This window comes from Geotrypetes seraphini, chromosome 12 (genome assembly GCF_902459505.1).
Source record: "Geotrypetes seraphini chromosome 12, aGeoSer1.1, whole genome shotgun sequence".
NCBI lineage: Eukaryota > Metazoa > Chordata > Amphibia > Gymnophiona > Dermophiidae > Geotrypetes > Geotrypetes seraphini.
Genome location: NC_047095.1, coordinates 17,905,443 through 17,919,453, shown reverse-complemented (window position 1 = coordinate 17,919,453; position 14,011 = coordinate 17,905,443). Strand labels below are relative to the sequence as shown.

General features: G+C 41.5%; 1 protein-coding gene across 3 annotated transcripts in view; it reads right to left on the bottom strand.

Annotated features, from left to right (window-relative positions):
• The window catches only part of DPYD (dihydropyrimidine dehydrogenase), a 1,270,977-nt gene that overhangs the window by 649,002 nt on the left and 607,964 nt on the right, over positions 1 to 14,011 (bottom strand). For all 3 annotated transcript variants that reach the window (XM_033915764.1, XM_033915766.1, XM_033915765.1), the window contains one exon: positions 10,761 to 10,868. In XM_033915764.1, coding sequence (XP_033771655.1) covers positions 10,761 to 10,868 — 108 coding nt within the window. The remainder of the gene's footprint in view (positions 1 to 10,760; positions 10,869 to 14,011) is intronic.

Below are 14,011 nucleotides of genomic sequence, written 5' to 3'. Positions count from 1 at the left end.
GCCGCACTCCAGTCGAGTTTTCAGGATTTCCCCAATGAATATGTATGAGATCTATTAGCATACAATGAAAGCAGTGCATGCAAATAGATCTTATGCATATTCATTGGGGAAATCCTGAAAACTTGACAGGAGGGCGGCCCTCAAGGAGGGACTTTGACGCCCGAGTTAGTGGATGCAAGTACAAAAAAATTTCATGAGCGACAACTTTCTTTTCAAGTTGCATTGCACAATAGTGACTTTCAGAATCTGTTCCTAACCTCTTACTCTTATATTCAATTTAGAAAGCAGTTGAAAACTCATCTTTTCAAAAAATTCATAGGCAACTAATTCTTTAACTATTTCATCCTGTACTTATTACTAATCTTTTGTGTAAACCTGGTTATGAGGCCTAGAAATTAATTTATTGTATTGTAAAATATAAAGAAATAATGAATAAATACTATATACTTACTTTTAGCCCACCCTATATATTAATCATTGTTCTAGACTTTTCTTTGCTGATGTTATTTCCTCTTTTCATGCTCTCTATTCTCTCCTTTTCCATTCCTGTTTAGTAGAGCTGCCACCGACCCTCACTCCCTCATCAGAAGCAACCAGTCTATAAAACACGAAGACAAATGCTTCCATGCCTCACTTCTTTTCTCTGGGCTTCTATCCCTCCTAACTTCAAAGACACATCCACTCTCTTATTTTCCTTAACTGCAGATCAGCTCAGAATAAAACTTCTGCACTTTGAGATGTTATTGCCTTCTCTGGTGCTGAAATATTCTGGGTTACAGAAACATGGTTTTATTTATTTAAGATACTTATTACCCAGAGCTTATATATAAAGGCATCCATAGTAAAATCTTAAACAATAAAGAAACAGATGCAACATGAATGTTAAGCAGTTCCTCATTACTATTCATCTCCTATAGCTGTATTACATACAAGTGCACATCTAATCAATCTACATACCGTATATACTCGAATATAAACCGGGATTTTTGAACCAAAAAATTGGCCCAAAAATGGGGTTCCAATTTATATTCGGGTCAATGCCCCCTCCCAGAATTTTTTAAGGCCGCCACCGCCGCAAGACTCTGCCCCCCCCCTTCTCCTCCCTGCATGCTTCTGCTGATCCCTGGTGGAGGTGCAGCGGGTCCTCTGCCGATCTCTGGTGGAGGTGCAGCGGGCAGAAGCAAGCTTTCTGAACTCCTGCCCCGCTGCTAACCGGCTGCGCGGATCCACTTTTTTTAATCTCAGCGACACGAGCAGCAGCGCGATTTGGCGTGCTTCTCGGTGCTGAGCGGCTTCCTTACTGGCTCCCGTGAATTCTCCCCCTTCCCAAACCCCATCCCCCCAAAAAAAATGGCTCACTTTGGGATCAACTAGAGCAGCTTGTACTGTCTCACTACCCTGGCTTTTCTACATCTTCCCATTCTCCCTGGTACCACAAATGCTTAATATACTTGGCAACTCACAAACATACATGCATGAGAATACATAAAACATACCGCAGCTCTGAGCGTTAAATGCTCCGATGCTACTCTGATGCACATAGGAATTCTATGAGCGACAGAGCATTTCAACCCGGATTCTATATAGGACACCGGGGAAGGGTGTCCTTTACAGAATCGGGCCTAGGCCACTCAAAATAAACCCGATTCTGTAACCGACATCCATGTTATATATGCCGGTTACAGAACCGGGTTACTGTAGATGCGGCGGCCGCTGTACTTATTGCAGCAAGGGATCTCCCTGATGCAATAAATATAGCGGCCACGGCTGCCAGTCCCTCCACCCCCGTACGATTACGGCAGGAGGGAGTCCAACCCCTCCTGCCCGATGACTGCCCACCCCCCTCCACACACATATGATTACAGCAGGAGGGAGCCCAATCCCTCCTGCCGGACCCCCCAATGAACCCACCTGTCCCCGAACCCCCCCAACAAAATGCCCCAACCCCGCCTCCCCAGACCTCCCCAATGAAAACCTCCATTCCCTCTCCCCGGAAACCCTCCCCCTCGGGCTCACCGGCAGGCCCGTCTCTGTTCAAATGAGGCGGGCCTGCCCCTCCCCTGCCCAACCCACGGGAGCCTAGGGCCTCATTGGCAGTCTACATTGCTGGCCTGCATTGTAAGCATCTCCTGCTCTACTAGGGAGACGCATAGGGCTGCTTAGGTTCACCCAAGGCTACCGCCTAGCCTTAGGCGAGCTCAGGTGGACTTGCAGGCCTCCCTAGGCTCCCGGAAGCGCCTTCAATATAGGTGGCCTGTCTGGGGAGCATTTTTTTTTTTCAAATGTACAGCCCGATTGGCTCATTAGACAGCTGTAGGACGCCTATAGCTGCCTACAATCGGGACGCAGTTTACAGAATCCAGGCCTTCGTGTTCCAGGTTGCAGTAGAAATCTCAATTGCGGCTTAGTAAAGGGATGGGGGGGGGGTATATTGCAGGCTAATGAGATATAATTGTTCTTGATGTAATTTTTTATAGTTTGTTAGTTTTGCTTGGATAATTTCTGAATCTGTATTCAAGACATATGTTTGATTCATGAATATACATAACATAAATTAAAATACTGTAATGCTCTAAAATAAAATTAATAAATCTCCTTTTAAATCTCTCAGGTGAGTTATTCATAGAGATATAATGCTCCTTAGAAAAAGAATCAGAACATTCTGTTCACCAAAAGTTTGCCGAATAAAATTGTTTTCAATTCTCTTTTAAATAAATTCATTTTTCTTTGTTCGCAAATTCTGTGGTTAGCCATTCCACAACTTGGATCCAATTACTTTGAAAATCATAGAACATAACATAAAAAAAAAAATTTGTATACCACAAAACCTTGCAGTTCTATGTGGCTTACCAAATAAGACCCCCTTTTATCAAGTCACGTTAGAGTTTTTTTTTATCACGGCTGCATCGGTAAAAGCTCCAACGCTCATAGGAATTCTATGAGCATCGGAACTTTAACCAGAGAGGCCGTGATTAAAAAACCTCTAATGTGACTTGATAAAAGGGGGCCAAAGAGAACTGGACAATCACAGTGAAATATAAATCAATCTTCCCAAAATTTTGTAAACAAGTTATCTTTCAACAATTTTATAAAATGCAATGATTACCTTGAAAGAGGGAATCTCTAAAGAAGAATCATCAGAGGATCTCAAATTTCTTGCTGGTTGATAGATAAGTAAAGCTGATGCAATAACTGGTGAAACCAAGGGCTCCTTTTAAAGAGCTGTGATAGAGTTTTTAGCGCACACAGAATTTTAGCATGCGCTAAACCCACGCTACGTGGCTAGAACTAACGGCAGCGCTAAAACCGCTAGCGCAGCTTTGTAAAAGGAACCCCAAATTATTTGATACCTTAAATACCAAATGTAAAAATTTAAAAATAACTCTTTGTGTAATAGAAAGCCAATGACGTTTCTTGAACCCCCCCCCCTCCCAAATAACAAGCAGAAACATTCTGAACAAACTGCAGTCTTTAGAGATACTCTGTGCAGTCCTATTAATAAACCATTGCAATAATCAAGCATGGCATAATCACATGCTGAATAACTAATCCAAAATTAGAGAAGTTATGGAGATCACATAGTCTCCTAATTAATATAATTTTTTTTAAAAACCACTTGTTTATTTTCTTAACTTGTGCTTTCATTGAAAGTGCAGAATCAATTATAACGCCCATGCTCTACTCTGCTCTGATCTTTAAGTCAGCAGACAGACCCAAGAAACTTTTCTTAGTCATCTCAGAACTAACTTTGACAGACCAACATGTTTTCACATTTTCCTCAGCAATGAGCTTGACCAATTCTTTTTCTCCCCCCCCCTCCCACCTCCGAAAATAACTCAAAAACAGAACACCACATCATAACTCATTCCCTTCCATTTTTAACCAGTTCCTGACGACTCCTGCTACTTCAATCTCACCAACCTTGGTCCATATGTCCATTTGCAACGAGAGGGCATAGGATGAAGTAAGGGGAGTGTGTGGCGCAGAGGTTAAAGCTACAGCCTCAGCACCCTGGGGTTGTGGGTTCAAACCTACGCTAATCCTTGTGACCCTGGGCAAGTCACTTAATCCCCCCCATTGCCCCAGGTACATTAGATAGATTGTGAGCCCACCAGGACAGATAGGGAAAAATGTTTGAGTACCTGAATAAATTTATGTAAACTGTTCTGGGCTCCCTTGGGAGAACGGTATAGAAAAATAAATAATCTGAGGAAATACTTTTTTTTTTTCAAAAACGGTGGTAAATGCGTGGAACAGTCTCTCAGAAGAGGTGATGGAAACAGAGACTGTAATCTCTCAGAGAAAGAAATAATGGTTACTGGATAGGTAGACTAGATGGGCCATTTGGCCTTTATCTGCCGTCATGTTTCTATATCCTCTGACTTGATCTTTTGATCCTCAGACACACTGGCCTTCTCTTGATCTTCCTTTAATCTAATCACTCTTCTTTTTTTTTCTACACTCATTCAGGCATTCTGTGTCACCACTTGTCCTTTGATCTGATGATCCCTTCTGCTGCTTGGATCAAAATTCCCCATCATGGCTTAATTTCACCAGCAATGATAATTACAGCTTATCAACAGAAGACATTCTAGTCCCCTGGAAAAGGTCACTTATATGTCCTATATTTAAAAAAACAAGCCTTGATGCATCCATCATTTCTAACTACCAACCCATCTTTCTAACTTAAACTATATAGTTAAACTGGCTGAACAAAATGTATTTGTTCTCCTGCGTGTGATCAAATATTCTTTTGCAAACCACCATGAAGCCTTTTGAGGCTATGGTGGGTTATAAGTATTATATGTAATGTAAAGTATTTCAACAACTTCTGTATTATGTGGATCAAACTCATGTATTGCGTCCATGATATTCTGACATCACCCAGGCCACCGTATGGAGACAATAATCACGCTACTTAGGGGCTCAGTTAAAAAACAAATGTCCAAAAAGTGACATAAAGGGGCAGATAAGTACTTTTCTCACTAAACCCAATTTTCTAGACAGATTTCCATGCTGTTCATTCACAGTTCATCTAAATCTCAAGGGAGTATGTTTCATGCAGGGGTCCAAAGCACAGTTTGGGGCTAGACCTGTTTTAATAAGGAATAAGTGCCAAATAGGTGCCCAAACTGACCAGGTGACCACTGAATGGATGTAAGCATGACCCCACACACTCCCCTAGTGGTCACTGACCCTCTCCTATCCACCCCCAAACATATAAATGGAAAAATGCATACGTTCCTGTATGCCAGCTACAAATGTTATGGCCAATCCTATTAGAGCAGCAAGCAGGTCTCTAGATTAGCCTGATGATCAGTGCAGTAGACTACAGAGAAGGGGACCCAGGCCTACACATTCTAACTACTACACTTAGAAACACAGAAACATGATGGCAGTTAAAGGCTAAAATGGCCCTTCCAGTCTGCTGAGCTCATCCGCAGTATCCACTATATCCTACTCTCCCTAAGAGATCTCATGTGCCTGTCCCATGCTTTCTTGAATTCAGACAGTCTATGTCCCCATCTCTACTGGGAGACTAGTCTACGCATCTACCACCCTTTCAGTAAAAAAAAGTATTTATTTGATTACTCCTGAGCCTATCACCTCTTAATTTCATCCTATGCCCTCTCATTCCAGAGCTTCCTTTCAAATGAAAGAGACTCACCTCATGCACATTTATGCCATGTAGGTAGTTCTTTTCAGATTATCAACCTTTATTTCATCACAATCCTCAACGAGACATATTGGACATAAAAGTTGCGACAGATGCACAGTGTGCCCTCTTTATCTAGAGATTAATAAATTTATACATCCAAAAACAGGAGTTTGTTATATCTTGCACCATTGTGAGGTCCCACCTGGAATACTGTGTGCACTTCTGGAGGCCGCATTATCGCAAGGATGTGCTGAGACTGGATTCGGTTCAGAGAATGGCCACCCGGATGGTCTCGGGACTTAAGGATCTCCCGTACGAAGAATGATTAGATAAACTACAGCTATACTCGCTCGAGGAGTGCAGAGAGAGGGGGGACATGATCGAGACGTTCAAGTATCTCACGGGCCGCATCGAAGCGGAGGAAGATATCTTCTTTTTCAAGGGACCCACGGCAACAAGAGGGCATCCGTGGAAAATCAGGGTCTGGAAACTACGAGGTGACACCAGGAAATTCTTTTTCACTGAAAGGGTGGTTGATCGCTGGAATAGTCTTCCACTGCAGGTGATTGAGGCCAGCAGCGTGCCTGATTTTAAGGCCAAATGGGATCGGCACATGGGATCTATTCACAAGGCAAAGGTAGGGAAGGGTTATTAGGGTGGGCAGACTAGATGGGCCGTGGCCCTTATCTGCCGTATGTTTCTATGTTTCATTCTTCTGATTGCAATTCTATATGTGTCATCTACATAAGACAATATCCATCTAAGCTTATATACAGTATACAGTATTGGGAAAACAAGAAGATTGGTGAAGATACGGATTATTGAACACCGCAGCGATATTAAAGACAAATTGTGTCAGCTCCTCTGGTGTCACATTGGATAGATGCAAACATACAATTAAATGATCTAAAGTTTTTGTCTTTACAATAATTAAATCAAATCCCAAGAGGTGGTGACACCGATGCTGTAATTTTACACATTGAAGAAAGCACTATTTACGTATCTCAAAACCCTTTATTCTATAGGCCTTAATACCGAGTTGGACTACAGTGTATTTCTTTAAAAGTTGTTTTTGAAAACAACTTTTGGGTCACACTTTTTGAGTAAGAAAATGTTGATTATACTCTTTATTGCAGGAAATCTTTTTATTATATTTATTTCTATGATTGTTATTAATTTACTTAACATCTGCCTTAAGTTCTTTATGACTATTTATCTTTTAAAATCCTTATATACAATTATGCTCCAAGTCAAGTTTCAAGTTTATTCAAGTTTATTAATATTTTGATATACTGACCATCATATGTATCTGGTCATTTTACAATAATAACAGAGGACTGGAAAATAGCGAATGTCACGCCCATCTTTAAGAAGGGATCAAGGGGTAACCCGGGAAACTACAGGCCTGTGAGCTTGACCTCGGTTCCAGGGAAGATGATGGAAGCAATGGTAAAAGACACAATATGCGAATACATAGAAAACAATGGACAACTGAAGGCGAGCCAACATGGCTTCTGCAAAGGAAGGTCATGCCTCACGAACTTGCTGTACTTCTTTGAGGGAATAAACAGCCAGATGGATAAGGGGGAATCCATAGACATCATTTACCTTGACTTCCAAAAGGCCTTCGACAAGGTACCTCACGAACGGCTACTTAAAAAGCTGTGGTACCATGGGGTGCAAGGGGATATCTACCGATGGATCAAACACTGGTTGGCAGGCAGGAAGCAGAGGGTTGGAGTAAAAGGCCAATACTCAGACTGGCAATGGGTCACGAGCGGAGTTCCACAGGGGTCGGTGCTGGGACCTCTACTGTTCAATATATTTATTAACGATCTGGAGGCAGGGACAAAATGTGAGGTTATCAAATTTGCTGATGACACCAAACTCTGCAGCAGGGTTAGAAACACGGAAGACTGCGAAGACCTGCAAAGGGACCTAACGAAACTGGAAGACTGGGCAAAAAAGTGGCAAATGAGTTTTAACGTAGAGAAATGCAAGGTCATGCATGTAGGGAAAAAGAACCCGATGTTCAGCTACAAAATGGGGGGAACACGGCTAGGGGTGAGTAACCTTGAAAGGGACCTGGGGGTGATGGTCGACACATCACTGAAACCATCGGCGCAATGTGCGACAGCCTCAAAGAAAGCAAACAGAATGCTGGGCATCATCAAAAAGGGTATCACAACCAGGACGAAAGAAGTCATCATGCCGCTGTATCGCGCAATGGTGCGCCCGCACCTGGAGTACTGTGTTCAATACTGGTCACCGTACCTCAAGAAGGACATGGCGATACTCGAGGGAGTGCAGAGGAGGGCAACTAAACTAATAAATGGTATGGAAAATTTTTCATACGCTGACAGGTTAAAAATGCTGGGGCTGTTCTCCCTGGAGAAGAGGAGACTTAGAGGGGACATGATAGAAACCTTCAAAATCCTTAAGGGCATAGAGAAAGTGAATAAGGACAGATTTTTCAAACTGTGGGGAGCCACAAGCACTAGGGGTCACTCGGAGAAATTGAAAGGGGACAGGTTTAGAACAAATGCTAGGAAGTTCTTTTTTACCCAGAGGGTGGTGGACACATGGAACGCGCTTCCGGAGAATGTGATAGGCCAGAACTCTGTACAGGGGTTCAAGGAGGGTTTGGATAGGTTCCTGGAGGATAAGGGGATAGAGGGGTACAGATATAACTTGAGGTAGGTTATAGAAGTAGGCAGAAACCACTTCACAGGTCGCGGACCTGATGGGCCGCCGCGGGAGCGGACCGCTGGGCGAGATGGACCTCGGTCTGACCCAGTGGAGGCAACTTCTTATGTTCTTAATAAAAAGATAAAAATAAAAAAATAAAAACTATAAGATTAAAAAAAAATAATAATTATGTCTAGAAAAGGAAAAAAATATAATCTAAATGAAAATAGGGGGGATAAGGTCAAAACAAAGACTTGATTATGAAAGATATGAGACAAAGGGGAAGAAATGGGAGGGGGAAGTTTTTAAATTACATTGTATAAATAAAAATAAAATGAGTGGAGGAGGGGAGGGTAAAACAAGATAAAAGAATGGGGTATCGCTTCCTAGAAGCGTTTTTATTTTCTCGTTTTTGTTTGGGGAGTCTTTGAAGAGTTCCTCCAAAGGCAGTTAATTATAACGATTTTACAAAAATTTGGGCATATGAATGTGCGAGACGAAGAAATGATTATGCGAGACGAAGAAATGATTATGCTTCTATAAAATCTTTGATTGCCATTAGCGTTATTTGAGTGCATATATTGTATTTTTGGAAGCTGTTCGCTTAGTTTTTTGCGAACCTTCAAGTGGCTTTTAAGTTTACTATTTCTTTGAATATTCATTTATGCAAAACTTACCATAATGTAATAAAACGCACATGTGCAACTTTTCTTTGAAGTTATTCTTTGCAGAAACACCGAAGTTGTAAGAGCCGTTCCGTTCATAGTAAGTTTTCTTACTTGTTTTTTCCATTCCACAATTTTGCATGACTATGTTGTTTTAATTTATATTTCAGTGCACCGTTTATCTTGTGCTAACATTTATACTTAACTTATATGTGCATAACAATTATATTAGCTTGCTATGCACAACTGGTATTATGGTATTTTTTAAGGTGATTTTTTCAATAATACTCTACTTGAAACTCGACAGTGATCTTAACCCAGGATGCACTTGGAATGAAGTTTAAGGCCCTGATTAGCCTGAGTGCCTAATGACCTTCCTATGTGTGAGGCTTTAGTGAACTGGGCAAATCAGGGCCTTAGGCCCCTTCCTGGTGCATCCCATGATGCAGTGGGAAGAAAAAGCCCACCATTGTGAAGAGGTGGGCCTTGCTGGCCAGAGGGAGCATGCATCCCTCCGGTTGACCTTACTACAAAAGTTATGGGAGGGTGATCGGAGAGGGAATTGGATGTCAGGGTGGGGAGTTAGAGTCTGAGGGGTGTCATGGTGGGGACTTTGGGGGAATCAGTAGCTGTGGAGTCATGGGTTCAGGAGTGGGCATCCCTCCTGCTGTGGGACTTTCGGGGGTTGGCAGGAAGGAGTGGGCATCTCTCCTGCCAATATTGGGGGTCCCCTGCCGCAGCCACTCAGCTGATCATTGGAGGGGTATTTTCCCCCGATCAGCTGAGCTGGCAAGACTCCCCAAAGCTGCGGCTTAGGGGAGCCCTGCTGGCTCAGCTGATTGGAGATAATTTCCACTGCCACGATCAGCTTATGGCTGCTGCGGGATGGCTTTAGGATCCTGCGGTGCCATAGATAGTCAGCTGAAATGTAAGTCAGGATTTTCAAGGCCTACATTTCAGCCACCTATCTTGCTGTGAATCGCAGCTATGTAGTCACTTAAGCCCACCTAACGCCACTTCTGGCATTTGACACACCTACTTTGATGTTCTGCGGCCTAAAACAGCTACCTATTCACACTTCCAGCCACCTTTGTTTAGGCGTCGATAAGCGCTTAAACGCTGCCATTTTTTGTAATTTCTGATAGCTTTTTCAATTAACTTAGGCATTGGCAGGGCACCTACCAATATCTAAGTTAGACGCTGGCTATAGAATTTCCCTATGTGTGCATAACTTAGGCACACACATTTAGGCCATGAAAATCCTGGCGTAAATAGGATGTGTTTAAAAGTTAGGATGCATACGATAACTAATCCACCTTAGACAGCCCTAAGCATGATTCTATATAGCACACCTTACTTTTATAGAATTGCGCTTAGCATCGCACTAGTTGGCATTGATTTTTTAGGTGCACTATATAGAATTTGGAGGTTACTGTTTAAATATAACTACTATGATGAAAATCTACAAATGCAATACAAATTACCAGCCTACTCATAAATAGATGTGTGTGTGTGCGTGCAATTATGCAAGATCCTACTTGAGTATGTAAAATGTTCTACACGATCCAATCCCTCATAAAATTACCTATACAGATTGCTAAATCCCAGGAATGCACTTGTAGCCATATATGGCACATTAAATTCTTTACAACCCAGGTATAAGTTACATACAAGCTTTTTCTGTGAAAATGCACTGCTGTTTGCTTAGTGCAGCTAAAGAGCTTTTCTGAATACAATCAATCACTCACCTTGTTTACTTGCTTTTGCTACAAGTGGCAAGAAATCTTTAGAAGTGTAGAAACCTTGATTCATAGTCAGGCCTTGGAATATCTTGTCTATATTTGGTTCTGGTAAACCTGTTGATAAGATTAAGAAAGGGAACACAATTAAACCTTCTGCAAATGTTTTACTGATACCAAAAGGATGCCTCAATTACTGCTTGTAATGCAAGTCCTGAGTGTTAGCTTTAAGAGCATTGTTCTCACCGCAGTCCCTGAAACCTGAATCCCATCAGGTTTTCAAGCTCTCCACAAAAAATATTCATATTTACAGTATATATCATGGAGGGAATGCATGCAAATCTATCTTGTGAATATTCATTGTGGAGAGCTTGAAAACCTGATGGGACTAGGCTGAGAAGCACTGAGCTAAAGAAAAAATAGCATTAGGAAAAACCAAAGCATATGCCTTCCTGGCACCACCCAATCCTGGATTACAATATGGCTCTAACTTACCTTCCTACTACACTTCATCTCCATTGTACCATTTTTTGGGCAGGGAGGAGCCAAGACAGGGAGATGGGGGGGACCCTTAGCCAGTTCCCAAATCCTTCCATTCTTTAGGAGAAAAGGTGAATTAAAAGGTGGGGGTGGGAAGAAAAGGAAAGGTTGGCACACTTGATTGTTTAGTCTGTCATAGGCCCTTTTCCTGCTATCTTAGATATGCCACGTTTTCCATCTATCCCACCAATCAGCATAGCAAAATAGTGGTATGAATGTTAACTAGAGATTAATAATGTGTGTCTCTACTCACACATATGATGGCATAGATGATAGCATACAGAACATACAAGAAGTTAAATAAATGTGACCTTGGCCATGAGCTGCTGTGGATCAAGTGGGTTTTTTCATGCCTTCCATTTGAATGGGGTTTGTCCCAACTAAAGACTCACAGCGTGAATTTGAAAGGAAAATGGTAATAGTATGACAGTCAAGCAGTATGGGTTGGGGGGAGAGCTCACTTTGAATAGTTATGTCTCCTCACAGAATAGTAGTGAATTATATTGCAGAACTTAGTAGTGGTGGGACATGGCCTGGAAGTTGTACCCTGGAGAATGACAAAAAGTGGTTGGGTTATATGGCTAATCACTTATTATACAATATTACTGCTATATTTTTTTGTGAGACATGGCACTCAATTTTGTGAGGAGCCACTTTTTGTATGTTCATACAGAGACTAACCAATCCTAGGAAAGTTTTGGGAATTCACTCATATGAGGGGCATTCACTAATTTATCTACTTGTATATGACGGGAAACAAGTCTGTGCATGTTGTGACATAACTACTGAAGGTTACTCGTGCACAGTTGTGGCTCAGTGTGAGTCTAACATTCCAAGAGACAGGATGTCAGGAGAATCCTCATGCAAATCAAAGAAGGAAAAAAGACAAAGTTTATGGGTGACTCAGCCCCATCATCCTACAAAATAAAATTTTGGAACAAGTAGTTTAAGTGGAGTAGAGAATCCATTGAACATACCCTCACATTGGACTGCCTGTGGAAGCAACTTCCACAGAAATGTGCAAGAAAGTTGAGATTTTAATTTTGTCACACAGACAAATTAAAGTTTCCTGAATAGCTGAAGAAATGGGCATCTCAGGAGATACAGTTTGGAAAATAGTTCATGAAAATTTGGGCATATCCAAGGTTAGTGTAAGATGGGTTCCAAAAATGCTGACACCTTGTCAGAAGACCACAGGACTCCAGTGCTCTCAGGGGAATTTGAGATGCGCTGTGAAGACCAAGTTATTATTTTTTTTTCATCATTTGGTGACTGGAGAAGAGACTTGGGTCTATCAAAGAGATCCTGAGCCCAAAATGGAATCAATGCAGTGGAAGCACAAGTCATCCCCACCCCTAAAAAAGTTCAAGACAGAAAAGTCTGCAGGCAAAGTCATGGCAACTGTCTTCTGGAATGATGAAGGATTTGCTTCTGGAATTCATGCCACACAAAGACAACCATAGCTGGGGAGAGTCACGCCAGCACAATGATCACATTGCTGGAGTCAGTCAAGGAGAAAAGACGAGGAAAACTCACAGCAGGCATGCTGATTCTTTATGACAATGTGCCAGTGCACATGTCATTACAATCACAGGCTGCCATCTGAGAATGTAGGTTTCAGCAGCTAAACCATCCACCCTATAGTCCTAGGACAGAAATCAAACCTGTTCCCACCTGTCCTCACTGGAAATCAAATCCATCCAAGCAAGTAACCTCTTCCATTCTCACCCGTCTCCATAAACTTCAAACATAGTTATTTCATTTAATAATGCTACTGAATTAAAGGCTTTGGAAGAGACACATTTACAAATAAGCAAAGGCACTTTGTTCATTTGGAAATATTAATTGGGAAGAATACATACTTTGTAAATGGGTCTCTGCCAGAGCCTCTAATGTAAATAGCTGATGAGGACCCTTAAGCTATGTCAGCTGAAGGCATCCTCTGAAGGTGGCTAAGGGTCCCTTTTTTCCAAGCTTGGCAGGAAAAACAGCATCTCCGAGTCACAGATATTGGCACCTCAGTAATATTTAGTGGAGTAGAACAGGTAGATGTGAATCGCTTGTTTACTTTTTCCAAAAGTACTAGGACAAGGGAGCATGCAATTTATTTAAAATTATTTTAAACCTGCTTATCCACAAATCTAAGCGAGGAACAAAATAACATTAAATAATACAAACAAAATCAAACTCTACCTAAAACAAACAAATTCAAAACAACAATGCAAAATAGGGAACATGAAGAGTACAGTTACTTATTACTTGTTATTTGGAATAGAAATGAAAAGCCACAACTCACACTGCCACATTACTCAACCAAAAAAGTGCTCAAATAATACAGCTTTTTACCCCTTTTCCAAAAGACCAGAGCATTTTAGAATGGCACAGAAACAAAGGTAAAGCATTCCATAGCACCAGGCCCTGGACAGAAAACATAGAGTTATGATTCTCCTTACCACTGCTAAAGACAAAACCCCTAAACTCGAACTGTCTAAGGACCTTAACTCACGGGAAGGACAATACCACTACAGAAGAGAGCCGACACTTAACGGGCAATTATGTTGAAGGACCTTAAACAGTACACAAAGAATCTTAAATGAAGTTACTAAGAAGTAGATCTAATGCAAACCAGATAATATATTTCTTCACTCAACATGTAATTAAACTTTGAAATTTGTTTCCAAAGAATGTGGTGAAAGCAGATAGCTTAGCAGGGTTTTAAA